The 21,050-nt window shown below is 42.3% G+C and overlaps 1 protein-coding gene across 2 annotated transcripts in view; it reads left to right on the top strand.

Annotated features, from left to right (window-relative positions):
• inpp5kb (inositol polyphosphate-5-phosphatase Kb) overlaps nucleotides 1-11,700 on the top strand; it is an 87,547-nt gene extending 75,847 nt beyond the window's left edge. For both annotated transcript variants that reach the window (XM_041851516.2, XM_041851515.2), the window contains 3 exons: nucleotides 6,526-6,606; nucleotides 7,178-7,282; nucleotides 11,152-11,700. In XM_041851516.2, the coding sequence (XP_041707450.1) occupies nucleotides 6,526-6,606; nucleotides 7,178-7,282; nucleotides 11,152-11,220 (255 nt within the window). In that variant the 3' untranslated portion in view covers nucleotides 11,221-11,700. The remainder of the gene's footprint in view (nucleotides 1-6,525; nucleotides 6,607-7,177; nucleotides 7,283-11,151) is intronic.
• Nucleotides 11,701-21,050: the final 9,350 nt, after the last annotated feature.

The raw sequence follows: 21,050 nt of genomic DNA, 5'->3' as shown, positions 1-21,050 counted from the left end.
TCATTAAAATGCAAATCAATGTATAAAATTTTTGACATGCGCTTTTCTGGATTTTGTTGTTGTTATTCTGTCTCTCACTGTTCAAATAAACCTACTATTAAAATTATAGACTGATCATGTCTTTGTCAGTGGGCAAACGTACAAAATCAGCAGGGGATCAAATACTTTTTTCCCTCACTGTATATACATTCAACTCATTTCATCAACAAAAAATAGTTTCCCCTCCTCCACAAAATAAACCGCTCCTTCGTAAGCCCACTTCTCCTCAAACAATGCGAAATATTTTACAGCCGAGAAGAACTCAAAATTCACTTTTATTCTCGCTTTCACTGATCCTTTAAAAACACATATTACTTCCTGCCCATATCCCGTGTCTATCTAATGTTTCCTACTCAGAAAAATTGACATCTTGGCTTGTCCCAAAATAAAATGTAACAGTTAACATTTTATTTTCTGTTGCTTACTATATTGAACCCCCCAAAATAAAAACAGTGTTATTGAAAATCTGCCCTACAGCTTTAAACAAAGACTCCAGTATTTCCAAGAGAGGTTTTATCCTCTCACACTCCATAAAACAGTGAAAAATGGTTTCTCTTATATTACAAAAATGACATCCATCTCCAACATCTGAGTTAATAACAGATACAAAAGCATTAACTGCAATGATGCCATGCAAAACCCTCCATTGCATATCCCCAGTACCCTTTTGTAACGGAGGCTTGTACAGTGCTCTCCATGCTGGCTTTACCTTGTCATCAATGCCCAATTTTACCCTCCATGGAGTGTCTTTTCTATTTTTAAATGTATCTTTATTCAACACCTTGACACACCCCCTATATAAGTATTTCCCATTCACCTCATCCAAACCCACCTCTTCCAACCCTCTCAAATCCAGTAATAAAGCCTTTCTTTCTGACTCTGGGATATTGGGTGTAATCCCTAGTCTTGGAAATGAGACGTTTTCATCTTGTACCTTCTTCTTGTGACTATTCAGCATACCCCACTCTTCTGCTGACAGAGCCTTCCTGCAGCTTCCCAGCAGTTGTCCGACAATCCTTTCCGACCTCACCCCCAAATGTTCAGCCACCCATCTTCCATCCATTAAGGCGGACCCAGCCATGGCCATTAACTGTTTTAAGGTGATGATTTTGCCCTTCACCAGAATCTTGGAGAAATGTGGAACAGCTGCAGTTGTACAATCCAGTCTTGCCCCATACACCAGAGGTTCCTCCAACAGCCAATGCAACTCTGCTGAAGTGCGTCTGGACACCTTCATTATGCTCCACACCCTAAGAAGGCCTCTGTAAAACGGAGATACTCCCTCCCTAGAAATCTGGCTACTATCAACCAAAAATAAAGCCTCCTTTAAACCTAATCTCCCAACCTGCTGTAATACAAGACCTGCCACCCCTCTCCAAACCACATTTTCCGGTCCATAAAGCAACCTTTGAATAAACTGAAACCGGAAAGCAGCAGCCCTACTAGCAATATGTACAAGACCTTGTCCCCCCTCCTCTTTTGACAAATACAAAAAACACTTTGTGGAACCCGATGATATTTATCCCAAAAGAAATCTACAATAATTGCCTGTATCTTAGCCAGTAGGCCAGATGGTGGCTCTAAAACTGAAAACCGATGCCACAGTGCAGAGGCAATCACATTGTTAACTATAATAGTGCGGCCCCTATATGACATACGAGATAACAACCAACGCAATCTCCTCATCCTCCCTTCCACCATTTCAACCACCTCAATCCAATTTTTTTCCATTGTCCCCTCATCTCCTAGGTACACCCCAAGATACTTAAAACCTCCCTTACACCATTCCAGCCCCCCTGGCAAAGCCATGATCCCTCCAGACCATTCTCCAATCTGTAAAGCACAACTTTTTTCCCAATTTACCTTTGCAGAGTATATTCCCCTAAAACGATCAACCATTAGACTCAAACTATCCACCTCCGCTTGATTTTTCACTAAAATAACTACATCATCAGCATAGGCTGAGAGACGAATAGGAGGAATATCCTCTGAAAGGTACACCCCTTCAATGCGACTTCTAATGCTAATTAGTAGTGGCTCTATAGCAATGGCATATAACATTCCTGACAAAGAACACCCCTGCCTAATACCTCTACACACTTTAAAAGGAGCACTCAAGCCACCGTTAACTTTCAGTACACTTTCAATGTCCCCATATATCACCCTGATCATGGCAATAAACCCAGAGCTGAAACCAAACGCCTCAAAAGTGTGCCCTAAGTATTAATGTTCAACTCGGTCAAATGCCTTTTCCTGATCAGTTGAAATTAGACCAGCATCCAACCCAATAGCCCTAGAGACGTCCAAAAAATCCTGAATCAGAGAAATGTTATCCCCTATCTGCCTGCAGGGAACACAGTAGGACTGGTCCGTATGATTTGCCCCATCACCTCCCTCAGTCTGTTGGACAAAGCCTTTGACAGGATCTTATAATCAGTGCACAATAAAGCCACTGGCCTCCAGTTCTTCACCTCCCTAGGGTCACCCCTTTTTGGGCAGTAGGGTGAGGACAGCCCTTCTGCAGCTTATCGGTAGTAACCCTCCGGTCAAACTATCATTAACTACTGCTAGCCAATCCTCTCCCAACATAGCCCAAAAATACTTAAAAAAGTCAACGGGAAGCCCATCAATGCCTGGTGCCCTTCCATTTTCCATGCCTTTTAATGCAGTGTATAGCTCCTGCAAAGACAATGGTTGCTCTAGCTCAACCTGAGCTTCTGCAGCCACCTGTGGGAGCCCATCAAGGAACTGCTGTGGCACTGTTTTATCCTCTTTGTACTCACACTTGTAGAGCTCAGCATAGAACTCTACTGCCCTCTTTCTAATTTCACTAGGGCTAGTGAGCTCCTGTCCAACAGCTGATTTGAGACAATGAATATAATAATAATAATATGCCATTTAGCAGACGCTTTTATCCAAAGCGACTTACAGTCATGCGTGCATACATTTTTGTGTATGGGTGGTCCCAGGGATCGAACCCACTATCTTGGCGTTACAAGCGCCGTGCTCTACCAGCTGAGCTACAGAGGACCACGAATAATTATTCTTTGTCCATTCTTTTTCTCTAAACCAAAGAAAAATGTGGATGAGGCATCCATTTCAGAGATTCCCTGAAACGTACTTAATAATAATAATATGCCATTTAGCAGACGCTTTTATCCAAAGCAACTTACAGTCATGTGTGCATACATTTTTACGAATGGGTGCCCCCTATGCTCTGATACCCAGCAGGTCTGCCAATGCAGCTTTTTTCCTCTTGAGGGCCTGAGTATGGCCTCGATCTCCTGTGGTCTCAACCAACGTCAGGAGTTCCACTACTTCAGACTCTAGGGCGTTCATTGATCTGGTGATGTCTTTGGTGACATTCCTCGTGTATTGATTACAGAATTGTTGAATCTGGATTTTCCCTATATCCCACCACTGTTGAAGGGATACAAAACTGGCCTTTTGAGACCTCCACCTCTCCCAGAAAAAACTAAAACATTTCCTGAAGTGAGCATCACTCAATAAAGTAATATTAAAATACCAGTATGCGCTTTTGGGTTTTACAGCGTTAATGGACACCACCTCTACTATTAAACAATGATCAGAAAATCCCACTGGGGTTATCACACTTGATTTACATACCTGAGATTGATGCTCAAAACCATACAACCTATCTAACCTGGCCATAGAGATGGTGTTCTCTCTCACATGCGCCCAGGTGTACTGTCTCGTGCCTCCATGTTGACTCCGCCAAATATCACACAGTTCATGTGTTACAATGAGGCGTTTTAAAAGTCCTTGAGGCTATATGAGGTTCTTTGTGATTTCTATCTAAATCACTGACTGTGCAGTTAAAATCCCCAGCAATAAATACATAATCTTCAGTATTACATTTCTCAATGGTATTTGATAATGTCTCTAAAAAACATACCCTCTCAACTGCCACCACTGGGGCATATACATTTATCAGACACATAGTGATGTTTTCATACCTCGCTCTAACTTTTAATAACCTCCCCTCAACTACCTCTTCAACCTCATATGACAAAGGTAAAAACCCTTTTGAGAACAAGATGGCCACACCTCCACTTTATGAGTTTTTATGACTACACACCACTGCCCCCCCCACTCCTGTTGCCACATAACTTCATTTTCAATATTACTCTGCATTTCTTGTAGAAAAATTATGTCACTTCCCTTTCCCCTAGTTAACTCATACACTACGGCTCTTTTTTTAACGTCTCTCGCCCCATTTACGGTTAAAGAAGAAATCTTAAAACTTCTCATGGATGAAAAACAAATACAGAGGAAGACACAGAAACCACATCTCTTTCTAGAGTTAAGGCTGTGACTGAACTCTTTCATTTCCTTTAGAATTTATAATATAATATAATATAATATGCCATTTAGCAGACGCTTTTATCCAAAGCGACTTACAGTCGTGCGTGCATACATTTTTGTGTATGGGTGGTCCCGGGGATCGAACCCACTACCTTGGCGTTACAAGCGCCATGCTCTACCAGCTGAGCTACAGAGGACCACGTATCACTCTCGCGACCACTTTCTAGCTATTTCAGGGCTTGTCAAACCTCCCCCTGTTATTTTTTACATCAGAAACTTTGCTGATTCAATAAACAATTCACTTTCAGGAAAAAAATATGTTACATTATAATCCTGCATATATTTCTTCCCTTTTGTCAACTTCAGAAATTGACGTACCTTCTCAATCCCATACCTCCCTTCCACCCCATTTCTCTCGCTATTTTGTTGTGGCGCATCAGATGACTCACTCTCGCTATCCTCCCCAGAAGAAAACTCCACCATCTCTACAACCAGTTTATCTTCAACTGATTTATCAATCTCTACCTTCCTCTTAGAATTAGACCCTTCACCACCCAATCAATTCTTCCTCTTACTCCTCGGTACTTTGAAAACAGCTGCTTCCTTTTCCATTATTTCTTATTTCAATCTCCTCTTGACCACCAATTTCATTTTCCAGTGGTGTGAGGTATGCATGTGTGTGTGTGTGTGTGTGTGTGTGTGTGTGTGTGTGTGTGTGTGTGTGTGTGTGTGTGTGTGTGTGTAGGTATGCACGTGTGTGTGTGTGTGTGTGTGTGTGTGTGTGTGTGTGTGTGTGTGTGTGTGTGTGTGTGTGTGAGGTATGCACGTGTGTGTGTGTGTGTGTGTGTGTGTGTGTGTGTGTGTGTGTGTGTGAGGTATGCATGTGTGTGTGTGTTTGTGTGTGTGTGTGTGAGGTATGCACGTGTGTGTGTGTGTGTGTGTGTGTGTGTGTGTGTGTGTGTGTGTGTGTGTGTGTGAGGTATGCATGTGTGTGTGTGTGTGTGTGTGTGTGTGTGTGTGTGTGTGTGTGTGTGTGTGTGTGTGTGTGTGTGTGTGTGAGGTATGCATGTGTGTGTGTGTGTGTGTGTGTGTGTGTGTGTGTGTGTGTGTGTGTGTGTGTGTGTGTGTGTGTGTGTGAGGTATGCATGTGTGTGTGTGTGTGTGTGTGTGTGTGTGTGTGTGTGTGTGTGTGTGTGTGTGTGTGTGTGTGTGTGTAGGTATGCATGTGTGTGTGTGTGTGTGTGTGTGTGTGTGTGTGTGTGTGTGTGTGAGGTATGCATGTGTGTGTGTGTGTGTGTGTGTGTGTGTGTGTGTGTGCTTGTTATCAACTGTAACCATAGTTACAACCCTGTGAACACATCCTTGTCTGCCCCCTGCTGGTTGAATAATGACAGACAGTCTCAACTAGGGACTAAGGGCCTTTACAGTGTAGTGGTCGATAGTCAATGTCTTTAACCTGCTTCCACCTTTAAGGAGTATTAAGGATTAATGTCTAAAACCCTCGACTCTTTAACCTGCTTCCACCTTTAAGGAGTATTAAGGATGATTTATCCTGGCTAGGATCCTATACATACTTTACCCAATCATTTTTACAGTGGATTCCACTGTACTCCAGAAACTCAAAGGCCTGAATAAAACAACAAATCATGGTTTAGGACAACAAAACCAAGTTTATGAAACATCCCAAACAGGTATCACAAATCACACAAGCATAATATGATAAGCAACATTAAGATACCTTCTAACACCCCGTTACGCTGCCAACCACAATGTGTTTTCTATTACAATTTTATGAGAAGCACCATTTTTAAGAACAAGAAAAAATGAACAATCCAATAGTTTTTGTCAAGGTGATCGGAAAGATTAAAAACTCTAACAGCTACTTACATCTATCAATAAGGTCATCTTAAGGATTCCTTCTAAACGTTACTTTAACTTAATAAATGAAAATAAAATTAGAAAAACTAAAAAGCAACAGCAAAAACATGAACTGTGTGTGTGTGTGTGTGTGTGTGTGTGCGGTAGTGTGTGTGTGTGTGTGTGTGTGTGTGTGTGTATGTGTGTGTGTGGTATGAACTGTGTGTGTGTGTGTGTGTGTGTGTTTGTGTGAGGAATGGTGTGTCTGTGGTATGAACTGTTTGTGTGTGTCTCCCTCTGCAGGTGGGTTTTAAGACTGCGTCAGACTACGCTACCTTCGTCTGGGTCAAAGATGAACTAGCAGAGGTCAACGAGGTCATGCAGGTACAGAATAGTGTGTGTTGTTGAGGTGTGTGCAATATTGTATGATGGACCTCTGTAGCTCAATTGATAGAGCATGGCGCTTGTAACGCCAGGGTAGTGGGGTTTGATCCCCGGGACCACCCATACGTAAAAATGTATGCGCACATGACTGTAAGTCACTTTGGATAAAAGCGTCTGCTAAATGGCATATTATTATTATTATTATGATGTCCCAGTATCCTGTATTAACATGTTTCCTGTATTAACGTGTGTGGGTCTTTGTGTGTGTGTGTGTGTGTGGGTCTTTGTGTGTGTGTGTGTGTGTGTGTGTGTGTGTGGGGGGTCTTTGTGTGTGTGTGGGGGTCTTTGTGTGTGTGTGTGTGTGTGTGGGTCTTTGTGTGTGTGTGTGTGTGGGTCTTTTGTGTGTGTGTGTGTGTGTGTGTGTGGGGGGGGGTCTTTGTGTGTGTGTGTGTGTGTGGGGGGGGTCTTTGTGTGTGTGTGTGTGTGTGTGGGGGTCTTTGTGTGTGTGTGTGTGTGTGTGTGTGTGTGTGTGTGTGTGTGTGTGTGTGTGTGTGTGTGTGTGTGTGTGTAGGTGTGTGTGAATAAGGATGAGGTCCCACTAGTAGGAGGACAGTATGTTCTGGGATACTACAGTTACAACATGGGGAGCGTCGTAGGATTCAGCCGCAACTTCCAGGTGAGTGGATGGTCCCTCAGGCTATGGCAATCAGATACATATATAATACACCATATAGCCTACACTGCCTTGCAAAAGTATTCATCCCCCTTGGCGTGTTTCCTATTTCGTTGCATTACAACCTGTAATTTAAATTGATTTTTATTTGGAGTTCATGTAATGGACATACACAAAATAGTCCAAATTGGTGAAGTGAAATTAAAAAAATAACTTAATAAATAACGGAAAAGTGGTGCGTGCATATGTATTCACCCCCTTTGCTATGAAGCCCCTAAATAAGATCTGGTGCAACCTTTTACCTTCAGAAGTCACATAATTAGTTAAATAAAGTCCACCTGTGTGCAATCTAAGTGTCACATGATCTGTCACATGATCTCAGTAAATATACACCTGTTCTGAAAGGCCCCAGAGTCTGCAACACCACTAAGCAAGGGGCACCACCAAGCAAGCGGCACCATGAAGACCAAGGAGCTCTCCAAACAGGTCAGGGACAAAGTTGTGGAGAAGTACAGATCAGGGTTGGGTTACAAAAAAATATCAGAAACTTTGAACATCCCACGGAGCACCATTAAATCCATTATTAAAAAATTTAAAGAATGTGGCACCACAACAAACCTGCCAAGAGAGGGCCGCCCACCAAAACTCACGGACCAGGCAAGGAGGGCATTAATCAGAGAGGCAACAAAGAGACCAAAGATAACCCTGAAGGAGCTGCAAAGCTCCACAGCGGAGATTGGAGTATCTGTCCATACGACCACTTTAAGCCGTACACTCCACAGAGCTGGGCTTTACGGAGGAGTGGCCAGAAAAAAGCCATTGCTTAAAGAAAAAAATAAGCACGCATGTTTGGTGTTCGCCAAAAGGCATGTGGGAGACTCCCCAAACATATGGAAGAAGGTACTCTGGTCAGATGAGACTAAAATTGAGCTTTTTGGCCATCAAGGAAAACGCTATGTCTGGCGCAAACCCAACACCTCTCATCACCCTGAGAACACCATCCCCACAGTGAAGCATGGTGGTGGCAGCATCATGCTGTGGGGATGTTTTTCATCGGCAGGGACTGGGAAACTGGTCAGAATTGAAGGAATGATGGATGGCGTTAAATACAGGGAAATTCTTGAGGGAAACCTGTTTCAGTCTTCCAGAGATTTGAGACTGGGACGGAGGTTCACCTTCCAGCAGGACAAATGACCCTAAGCATACTGCTAAAGCAACACTCAAGTGGTTTAAGGGGAAACATTTACATGTATTGGAATGGCCTAGTCAAAGCCCAGACCTCAATCCAATTGAGAATCTGTTGTATGACTTAAAGATTGCTGTACACCAGCGGAACCCATCCAACTTGAAGGAGCTGGAGCAGTTTTGCCTTGAAGAATAAAAAAAAAAAATCCCAGTGGCTAGATGTGCCAAGCTTATAGAGACATACCCCTAGAGACTTGCAGCTCTAATTGTTGCAAAAGGTGTCTCTACAAAGTATTGACTTTTTGGGGGTGAATAGTTATGCACGCTCAAGTTTTCTTGTTTGTTTCACAATAAAACATATTTTGCATCTTCAAAGTGGTAGGCATGTCGTGTAAATGAAATGATACAACCCCCCCCCAAAAAATCCAGTTTAATTCCAGGTTGTAAGGCAACAAAATAGGAAAAAGGCCAAGGGGGGTGAATACTTTCGCAAGTCACTGTATATATGTGCGGTTTATCCCTCACCTAGAATAATTCCCAGCTTTGTGATTTGTATTTATTTATGTGAGCGTTATGTGTAAACAGAAGTTGGGAATTGATTGAGCTATTTTCTTGAAAAAAATATTATCTTATTTGTGAGTATTTCTCACGGTCTCTACCTCCCCTGTCGTTCAGTGACCACATAGACGTTCCTCTTTGGGTAGCCATGTCTTTATGTGTCTCCCTTTTTCTACAGAAAATTGGTGGTCGCTGAGCCTGTATTTGGTCAGGATCTGTCTCTGTTTTGTATCTCTGACAGAGTAGAGATATTCTGCCAGTTTGTATTCTCTATTCAGGGCCAAATAGCAATTTAGTTTATTCTGTGTTTTTGTTTCATTTTCCCAATTTGTCAAATAGGAGATTTACATTACTGTAACAATTTGATTGATTTCCTTGTGTGTTTAGATATTAGGGTAGTTTAGTGTTTTTAACAGCTGACATAGGGGACTCTTTTCGGGGTTCAGCTCTTCCAGTGATTTGAATTGTAAGGATGTTTTGGGGCCTAATTTCAAATGGTGCCAAAATGTTAGTGTCCTTTTCTATTATTTACAATTAAAGGGAATATTCTGAGTTTTGCTCTGCATCCATTATTTGGTACTTTCTTTTGGATATTTAGGATCATTCTGCAGATGATATATTTATTATTATATTTTATATATATTCTGTATGAAGGTTTTCTATTGTTTTTTTCTCCCAATGCCTATAATTGTAATTGGACCCCAATTTTTGAGAATATTATTTTTATGGAGTAAAATGCTTTGCAGGCTTTTTCTTTTAGTGCATTCACTGCCAGATCAAATCCACCAGAGGCTGTTCCAGAGATTTGACTGTTTTTTTTGTCCCAGGTAGTTGGATATGTTCAACCACGGTATTTCCTCATTTGAAGGAGTGTCTGCTGCTCTGATTTGAAAATCATGACTTTGGTTTTCTGAACGTTGTTGATTGTCCAGTTGTTGCCAAACAATGTTAAGTTGTTCCTGTTAGTGACAGAAGGACAAGATCACCTGGGTAGAGCAGGAACCTGAATCTTAATCTTTGGGGTTTGCAGTACAGGACAACAATCGGTCTCTCTCTCATGACTCTCATCCAGCCATGTCTCTCTCTCTCTCTCTGTCTGTCTCTCTCTCTCTCTCTCTCTCTCTCTCTCTCTCTCTCTCTCTCTCTCTCTCGCTCTCGCTCTCTCTCTGTCTCTGTCTCTGTCTCTCTCGCTCTCTTTCTCTTTCTCTCTCGCTCTCTTTCTCGCTCTCTCTCTCTCTCTCTCTCTCTCTCTCTGTCTCTGTCTCTGTCTCTCTCTCTCTCTCTCGCAATTTTTTTCCAATTTCAATTTAAGGGCTTTATTGGCATGGGAAATGTGTGTTAACATTGCCAAAGCAAGTGAAGTAGATAGTAAACAAAAGTGAAATCAACAATAAATATTAACAGTAAACATTACACTCAGAAGTTCCAAAAGAATAAAGACATTTCAAATGTCATATTATGTCTATATACAGTGTTATAATGATGTGCAAATAGTTAAAGTACAAAAGGGAAAATAAATCAACATAAATATAGGTTGTATTTACATTGGTGTTTGTTCTTCACTGGTTGCCCTTTTCTTGTGGCAACAGGTCACAAATCTTGCTGCTGTGATGACACATTGTGGTATTTCACCGAATAGATATGGGAGTTTATCAAAATTGGGTTTGTTTTCAAATTCTTTGTGGGTCTGTGTAATCTGAGGGAAATATGTGTCTCTAATATGGTCATATATTTGGCAGGAGGTTAGGAAGTGCAGCTCAGTTTCCACCTCATTTTGTGGGCAGTGTGCACATAGCCTGTCTTCTCTTGAGAGCCAGGTCTGCCTACGGCGGCCTTTCTCAATAGCAAGGCTATGCTCACTGAGTCAGTACATAGTCAAAGCTTTCCTTAAGTTTGGGTCAGTCACAGTGGTCAGGTATTCTGCCACTGTGTACTCTCTGTTTAGGGCCAAATAGCATTCTAGTTTGCTCTGTTTTTTGTTAATTATTTCTCTCTATCTCTCCCTCTCTCGCTCTCTCGCTCTCTCTCTCTCTCTCTCTCTCTCTCACTCTCTCGCTCTCTCTCTCTCTCTCACTCGCTCTCTCTCTCTCTGTCTTTATCCCCTCTCGCTAACCCCCCCCCCCGTCTAGATCGTGGAGTCTAAGAGGGCGGTTATGGAGGGGCTGGTTCCACAGGATGTCAACGGGTTGAACAAATAAACCCCACATCATCATCATAACACCTCATTGACACACACATACATACACACCTCCTTGGCCCTGACCCCAAAACCACACAGTCGCTGGAAATCACACTGCTGTGCCGCCACGCACGCACGCATGCACACACACACACGTGGAGATGACAATCTTCATTCCAAGTATCAAAAAAAAAATGCTACAATGTGCCCCAATGAACATGAGCCAGAGGGGTATACTAAAAAGCAAGATCAATGAGTTAGCAGCTAACTTTGATAAACAATTAGAAATAACTATTGATTTTCTGGTTCATTAAGAAAGCTAAACTGTGATAGACGATCCGAGTCAATAAGACCATGCCCATTTCAAGCTTATTTTTCTAAAAAATAAAAATATATTTAGGCAAGGTAGCTGGCTAACTGTTTCATCCTGCTTTGTAGTATACCTGGGGTGAAGAGAGAGAGAGACAGAACAGGTGGAAGGATACCTGGGGTGAAGAGAGAGAGAGACAGAACAGGTGGTAGTATCCCTGGGGTGAAGAGAGAGAGAGACAGAACAGGTGGAAGGATACCTGGGGTGAAGAGAGAGAGAGACAGAACAGGTGGAAGGATACCTGGGGTGAAGAGAGAGAGAGACAGAACAGGTGGAAGGATACCTGGGGTGAAGAGAGAGAGAGACAGAACAGGTGGAAGGATACCTGAGGTGAAGAGAGAGAGAGACAGAACAGGTGGAAGGATACCTGGGGTGAAGAGAGAGAGACAGAACAGGTGGAAGGATACCTGGGGTGAAGAGAGAGAGAGACAGAACAGGTGGAAGGATACCTGGGGTGAAGAGAGAGAGAGACAGAACAGATGGAAGGATACCTGGGATAGTTTTACTCTCATCATCAATATACATGAGTTCATAAAGCTATATTGAGACATTCTAAATGAATAGTATATTTGAATGTGATGTATTGAATTCTGTCTGTAATGTTGCTCTCTATAATCTCCAGGATGCTGTTTGTCTGTGTGTCTAAAGAATGAAACACAAATCGCACAACTTATGTTCAAACATACAGTACCAGTCAAAGGTTTGGACACCTACTCATTCCAGGGTTTTTCTTTATTTTTACTATTTTCTACATTGTAGAATAATAGTGAAGACATCAAAACTATGAAATAGCACATATGGAATCATGTAGTAACCAAAAAAGTGTTAAACAAACCAAAATATATTTTATATTTGAGATTCTTCAAAGTAGCCACCCTTTGCCTTGATGACAGCTTTGCACACTCTTGGCATTCTCTCAACCAGCTTCATGAGGAATGCATTTCAATTAACAGACGTGCCTTTTTAAAAAGTTAATTTGTGGAATTTCTTTCCTTCTTAATGCGTTTGAGCCAATCAGTTGTGTTGTGACAAGGTAGGGGGGGTATACAGAAGATAGCCCTATTTGGTAAAAGACCAAGTCCATATTATGGCAAGAACCACTCAAATAAGCAAAGAGAAATGACAGTCCATCATTACTTTAACACATGAAGGTCAATCAATGCGGAAAATCTCAAGAACTTTGAAAGTTTCTTCAAGTGCAGTCGCAAAAACCATCAAGCGCTATGATGAAACTGGCTCTCATGAGGACCGCCACAGGAAAGGAAGACCCAGAGTTACCTCTGCTGCAGAGGATAAGTTTATTAGAGTTACCAGCCTCAGAAATTGCAGCCCAAATAAATGCTTCACAGAGTTCAAGTAACAGACACATCTCAACATCAACTGTTCAGAGGAGACTGAGTGAGTCAGGCCTTCAGGCCGAATTGCTGCAAAGAAACCACTACTAAAAGACACCAATAAGAAGAAGTGACTTGCTTGGGCCAAGAAACACGAGCAATGGACATTTGACCGGTGGAAATCTGTCCTTTGGTCTGATGAGTCCAAATGTCAGATTTTTTTTCTCCAACCGCTATATCTTTGCGAGACGCAGAGTAGGTGAACGGATGTAGGTGAACGGATGATCTCCGCATGTGTGGTTCCCACTTTGAAGCATGGAGGAGGAGGTGTGATGGTGTGGGGGTGCTTTGCTGGTGACACTGTCTGTGATTTATTTAGAATTCAAGGCACACTTAACCAGCATGGCTACCACAGCATTCTGCAGTGATACGCCATCCCATCTGGTTTGCGCTTAGAGGGACTATCATTTGTTTTTCAACAGGACAATGACCCAACACATCTCCAGGCTGTGTAAGGGCTATTTGACCAAGAAGTAGAGCGATGAGTTGGACGGCAGAGTGAAGGAAAAGCAGCCAACAAGTGCTCAGCATATGTGGGAACTCCTTCAAGACAGCATTCCAAGTGAAGCTGGTTGAGAGAATGCCAAGAGTGTGCAAAGCTGTCATCAAGGCAAAGGGTGGCTATTTGAAGAATCTAACAAATATTTTCATTTGTCTAACACCTTTTTGGTTACTACATGATTCCATATGTGTTATTTCATAGTTTTGATGTCTTCACTATTATTCTACAATGTAGAAAATAGTAAAAATAAAGAAAAACCCTTGAATGAGTAGGTGTGTCCAAACTTTTTGACCGGTACTGTATGTTCAAAATGTTAATGGCATTGTATAATTGTTTTGTTTGTGTGTTTATGTTGATGTGTTTGTGTGTGAGTGCGTATGTATGCCACAATATTTGTCTGATTGATACTAGCCGACGTAGTATTGTACCTCTGGACTATCTATTGATGTTATTATCATCATATAGAGAATAGTTATACTCTACACATCATCTGTTTATGTTTACTGTGTGTTATTTACAACAACATACCGACCAATCATCTACCTTTGCTGTGTGTTTTTTCGACCAATCATCTACCTTTGCTGTGTGTTTTTTCGACCAATCATCTACCTTTGTTATAACTGTACCTTAAATGTCCTTAAATCATTTATGAATATCTATATATGTCTAAATACAGTATGTACAGTGAGGGGGAAAAAGTATTTGATCCCCTGTTGATTTTGTACGTTTGCCCACTGACAAAGAAATGATCAGTCTATAATTTTAATGGTAGGTTTATTTGAACAGTGAGAGACAGAATAACAACAACAAAATCCAGAAAAATGCATGTCAAAAATGTTATAAATTGATTTGCATTTTAATGAGGGAAATAAGTATTTGACCCCTCTGCAAAACATGACTTAGTACTTGGTGGCAAAACCCTTGTTGGCAATCACAGAGGTCAGATGTTTCTTGTAGTTGGCCACCAGGTTTGCACACATCTCAGGAGGGATTTTGTCCCACTCCTCTTTGCAGATCTTCTCCAAGTCCATCGTCGGCCGCAATCATCTATCTTTGTTATAAATGTTAAATCATTTATGAATATCTATATATGTCTAAATACATTATGTACTGTATGTCATTTATCTCTACATGAATTTGTCTCTGAAAGATTCCTTTAGTATGTTGTTGATTTGGGATTAAACTACCTTCTACTACTCATGAAAATAAAACAATGGCTGGATTTTCTTAGTGATGTAACAATTGTATTTACATGCACATTTTATATTGTAGGAAATCTTATTAAAACTGTCAAAAACAATTCTGGACTGTGAACTGTGTTTACATTTTGAGGCAATTGGTAGATGGATTTGTAAACCAGATCAGTTAAAAACTGATGGGTTGGTAAACTAGATCAGTTACAAACTGATGGGTTGGTAAACTAGATCAGTTACAAACTGATGGGTTGGTAAACTAGATCAGTTACAAACGGATGGGTTGGTAAACTAGATCAGTTACAAACTGATGGGTTGGTAAACTAGATCAGTTACAAACTGATGGGTTGGTAAACTAGATCAGTTACAAACTGATGGGTTGGTAAACTAGATCAGTTACAAACTGATGGGTTGGTAAACTAGATCAGTTACAAACGGATGGGTTGGTAAACTAGATCAGTTACAAACTGATGGGTTGGTAAACTAGATCAGTTACAAACTGATGGGTTGGTAAACTAGATCAGTTAAAAACTGATGGGTTGGTAAACTAGATCAGTTACAAACTGATGGGTTGGTAAACTAGATCAGTTACAAACTGATGGGTTGGTAAACTAGATCAGTTACAAACTGATGGGTTGGTAAACTAGATCAGTTACAAACTGATGGGTTGGTAAACTAGATCAGTTACAAACTGATGGGTTGGTAAACTAGATCAGTTACAAACTGATGGGTTGGTAAACTAGATCAGTTACAAACTGATGGGTTGGTAAACTAGATCAGTTACAAACTGATGGGTTGGTAAACTAGATCAGTTACAAACTGATGGGTTGGTAAACTAGATCAGTTACAAACTGATGGGTTGGTAAACTAGATCAGTTACAAACTGATGGGTTGGTAAACTAGAAAGGCCTAATAGATTCATACAAATCTATTTACTAAACACTTCACTTCATAACACTGATGACATTGTTCACTACATCTCATAGCACTTTTAAAACGATGACATTGCTAGGAAACACTGTCACCACCGATAAATCTACAATAATCGAGAATTTCAACAAGCATTTTGCTACGGCTGGCCATGCTTTCCACCTGGCTACCAGCTCTGCACCCTCCGCTGCAACTTGCCCATGCCCCCCCTGCTTCTCCTTCACACAAATTCAGACTGCTGATGTTTTGAAAGAGCTGAAAAATCTGGACCCCTACAAATCAGCTGGGCTAGACAATCTGGACCCTTTCTTTCTAAAATTTGCCGTCGAAATTGTCGCAACCCCTATTACTAGCCTGTTCAACCTCTCTTTCGTAACGTCTGAGATCCCCAGAGATTGGAAAGCTGCCGCAGTCATCCCCCTCTTCAAAGGGGGTGACACTCTAGATCCAAACCTTTATAGACCTATATCCATCCTGCCCTGCCTTTCGAAAGTATTTGAAAGCCAAGTTAACAAACAGATCACCGACCATTTCGAATCCCACCGTACCTTCTCCGCTATGCAATCTGGTTTCCGAGCTGGTCATGGGTGCACCTCAGCCACGCTCAAGGTCCTAAACGATACTATAACCGTGATCGATAAAAGACAGTACTGTACAGCCGTCTTCATCATCAATCACTGCATTCTTATTGGCAGACTAAATAGCCTTGGTTTCTCAAATGACTGCCTCGCCTGGTTCACCAACTACTTTTCAGATAGAGTTCAATGTGACAAATTGGAGGGCCTGTTGTCTGGACCTCTGACAGTCTCTATGGGGGTGCCACAGGGTTCAATTCTCAGGCCGACTCTATTCTCTGTGTATATCAATGATGTCGCTCTTGCTGCTGGTGACTCTCAGATCCACCTCTACGCAGACGACACCATTTTGTATACATCTGGTCCTTCATTGGACACTGTGTTAACAAACCTCCAAATGAGCTTCAATGCCATACAGCACTCCTTCCGTAGCCTCCAACTGCTCTTAAACACTAGTAAAACTAAATGCATGCTCTTCAATCGAACGCTGCTTGCATCCGCCCACCCGACTAGAATCACTACTCTCGACGGGTCTGACTTAGAATATGTGGACAACTACAAATACCTAGGTGTTTGGTTAGACCGTAAACTCTCCTTCCAGACTCACATTAAGCATCTCCAATCAAAAGTTAGATCTAGAATCGGCTTCCTATTTCGCAACAAAGCCTCCTTGCACTCATGCTGCCAAACATGCCCTCGTAAAACTGACTATCCTACCGATCCTTGACTTCGGTGATGTCATTTACAAAATAGCCTCCAACACTCTACTCAGCAAATTGGATGTAGTCAATCACAGTGCCATCCGTTTTGTCACCAAAGCCCCATATACTACCCACCATTGTGACCTGTACGCTCTCGTTGGCTGGCCCTCACTACATATTCGTCGCCAAACCCACTGGCTCCAGGTCATCTATAAATCACTGCCAGGCAAATCCCTGCCTTATCTTAGCTCATTGGTCACCATAGCAACACCCACCCGTAGTCTGCGCTCCAGCAGGTATATCTCACTGGTCATCCCCAAAGCCAACACCTCCTTTGGCCGCCATTCCTTCCAGTTCTCTGCTGCCAATGACTGGAACGAACTGCAAAAATCTCTGAAGCTGGAGACTCTTATCTCCCTCACTAACTTTAAGCATCAGTTGTCAGAGCAGCTTACCGATCACTGCACCTGTACACAGCCCATCTGTAATTAACCCACCCAACTACCTCATCCCCATATTGTTATTTATTTTGCTCATTTGCACCCCAGTATCTTTATTTGCACATCATCTTCTGCACATCTATCATTCCAGTGTTAATACTACATTTTAATTATTTTGCACTATGGCCTATTTATTGCCTTACCTCCATAACTTACTACATTTGCACACACTATTGACTGTACGTTTTGTTTACCCCATATGTAACTCTGTGTTGTTGTTGTTTTTATCGCACTGCTTTGCTTTATCTTGGCCAGGTCGCAGTTGTAAATGAGAACTTGTTCTCAACTTGCTTACCTGGTTAAATAAAGGTGAAATAAAATGTTAAAAATAACACTTTTACAATGATAACATTTTTCACTAGGTATCATAATACTTTTACACTAATGACATTGTTCACTAGGTCTCATAATGCTAATGATATTGTTCACTATGTCTCATAACACTAATGACATTGTTCACTATGTCTCATAACACTGATGACATTGTTCACTATGTCTCATAACACTGATGACATTGTTCACTATGTCTCATAACACTGATGACGTTGTTCGTGAGTCTAATAATACTGATGACATTGATCACTAGGTTTCATAACACTTTTACAATGATGACATTGTTCACTAGGTTTCATAACACTTTTACAATGATGACATTGTTCACTGGGTCTCATAACACTGATGACATTGTTCACTAGGTCTCAAAACACTGAAGACATTGTTCCCTAGGTCTCATAACACGTTTACAATGATTACATTTTTCACTAGGTCTCATAACACTTTTACAATGATGACATTGTTCAGTAGGTCTCATAACACTAATGACATTGTTCGCTAGGTCTAATAATACTGATGACATTGTTATCTAGGTCTCATAATAGATTTACAATGATGACATTGTTCACTCAGTTTCATAACACTTTTACAATGATGACATTGTTCACTATGTCTCAAATCAAATCAAATTGTATTTGCCACATGCGCCGAATACAACCGGTGTAGACATTACAGTGAAATGCTTACTTACAAGCCCTTAACCAACAAAGTGATTTTTAAAGATTTTTTTTTTTAAGTGTAAAAAAAAAAAGAAAAAAAAACTTAAGTAAGTAAATTACAGTAGGGGACACCGGCTAGTCGAGGTAATTGAGGTAATACGTACATGTGGGTAGAGTTAAAGTGACTATGCATAAATCATTAACAGAGTAGCAGCAGCGTAAAAGAGGGGGGTGGGGGTGGGGGTGGGGGAGGGGGGGGCAGTGCAAAAAGTCTGGGTAGCCATGATTAGCTGTTCAGGAGTCTTATGGCTTGGGGGTAGAAGCTGTTGAGAAGCCTTTTGGACCTAGACTTGGCACTCCGGTACCGCTTGCCGTGGGGTAGCAGAGAGAACAGTCTATGACTAGGGTGGCTGGAGTCTTTGACAATTTGTAGGGCTTTCCTCTGACACCACCTGGTATAGAGGTCCTGGATGGCAGGAAGCTTGGCCCCAGTGATGTAATGGGCCGTACGCACTACCCTCTGTAGTGCCTTGCGGTCGGTGGTCGAGCAGTTGCCATACCAGGCAGTGATGCAACCAGTCAGGATGCTCTCGATGGTGCAGCTGTAGAACTTTTTGAGGATCTGAGGACCCATACCAAATCTTTTCAGTCTCTTGAGGGGGAATAGGCTTTGTCGTGCCCTCTTCATGACTGTCTTGGTTTGTTTGGACAATGATAGTTCGTTGGTAATGTGGACACCAAGGAACTTGAAGCTCTCAACCTGTTCCACTACAGCCCCGTCGATGAGAATGGGGGCGTGCTCAGTCCTCTTTTTGTCTTGATCACGTTGAGGGAGAGGTTGTTATCCTGGCGCCACACGGCCAGGTCTCGGACCTCCTCCCTATAGGCTGTCTCATCGTTGTCGGCAACTGTTGTGTCGTCAGCAAACTTAATGATGGTGTTGGAGTCTTGCCTGGCCAAGCAGTCATGGGTGAACAGGGAGTACAGGAGGGGACTGAGCACGCACCCCTGAGGGTCCCCTGTGTTGAGGATCAGCGTGGCAGATGTGTTGTTACCTACCCTTACCACCTGGGGGCGGCCCGTCAGGAAGTCCAGGATCCAGTTGCAGAGGGAGGTGTTTAGTCCCAGGATCCTTAGCTTAGTGATGAGCTTTGAGGGCACTATGGTGTTGAACGCTGAGCTGTAGTCAATGAACAGCATTCTCACGTAGGTGTTCCTCTTGTCCAGGTGGGAAAGGGCAGTGTGGAGTGCAATAGAGATTGCATCATCTGTGGATCTGTTGGGGCGGTATGCAAATTGGAGTGGGTCTAGGGTTTCTGGGATAAGGGTTTTGATGTGAGCCATGACCAGCCTTTCAAAGCACTTCATGGCTACAGACGTGAGAGCTAAGGGTCGGTAGTCATTTAGGCAGGTTATCTTAGTGTCCTTGGGCACAGGGACTATGGTGGTCTGCTTGAAACATGTTGGTATTACAGACTCAGTCAGAGACATGTTGAAAATGTCAATGAAGACACTTGCCAGTTGGTCAGCACATGCTCGGAGTACACGTATGGTAATCCGTCTGGCCCTGCGGCCTTGTGAATGTTGAATTGCTAAAAAATCTTACTCACATCGGCTACGGAGAGCGTGATCACATAGTCATCCAGAACAGCTGGTGCTCTCATGCATGCTTCGGTGTTGCTTGCCTCGAAGTGAGCATAGAAGTGATTTAGCTCGTCTGGTAGGCTTGTGTCACTGGGCAGCTCGCGGCTGTGCTTCCTTTTGTAGTCTGTAATAGTTTTCAAGCCCTGCCGCATCCGACGAGTGTCAAAAAAATATCAGAGCTGGTGTAGTATGATTCAATCTTAGTCCGGTATTGACTCTTTGCCTGTTTGATGGTTCGTCAGAGGGCATAGTGGGATTTCTTATAGGCGTCCGGCTTAGAGTCCCACTCCTTGAAAGCGGCAGCTCTACCCTTTAGCTCAGTGCGGATGTTACCTGTAATCTATGGCTTCTGGTTGGGGTATGTACGTACGGTCACTGTGGGGACGACGTCATCGATGCACTTATTGATGAAGCCAGTGACTGATGTGGTGTACTCCTCAATGCTATCTGAAGAATCCCGGAACATATTCCAGTCTGTGCTAACAAAACAGTCCTGTAGCTTAGCATCTGCATTATCTGACCACTTTTTTATTAACCGAGTCACTGGTGCTTCCTGCTTCAGTTTTTGCTTATAAGCAGGAATCAAGAGGATAGAATTATGGTCAGATTTTCCAAATGGAGGGCGAGGGAGAGCTTTGTATGCGTGTCTGTGTGTGGAGTGAAGGTGGTCTAGAGTTTTTTTCCCCCTCTGGTTGCACATTTAACATGCTGGTAGAAATGAGGTAGAACGAATTTAAGTTTCCCTGCATTAAAGTCCCCGGCCACTAGGAGCACTGCCTCTGGATGAGCGTTTTCCTGTTGACTTATGGCCTTATACAGCTCATTGAGTGCGGTCTTAGTGCCAGCAACGGTTTGTGGTGGTAAATAGACAGCTACAAAAAATATAGATGAAAACTCTCTTGGTAAATAGTGTGGTCTACAGCTTATCATGAGATACTCTACCTCAGGCGAGCAAAACATCGAGACTTCCTTAGTATTAGATTTTATGCACCAAGTGTTGTTTACAAATATACACAGACCGCCACCCCTTGTCTTACCGGAGTCAGCC

This window comes from Coregonus clupeaformis, chromosome 27, assembly GCF_020615455.1.
Source record: "Coregonus clupeaformis isolate EN_2021a chromosome 27, ASM2061545v1, whole genome shotgun sequence".
Classification (NCBI taxonomy): domain Eukaryota; kingdom Metazoa; phylum Chordata; class Actinopteri; order Salmoniformes; family Salmonidae; genus Coregonus; species Coregonus clupeaformis.
Note: the sequence above shows the minus strand (reverse complement) of the source record. Positions and strands in the feature narration are given on the sequence as shown.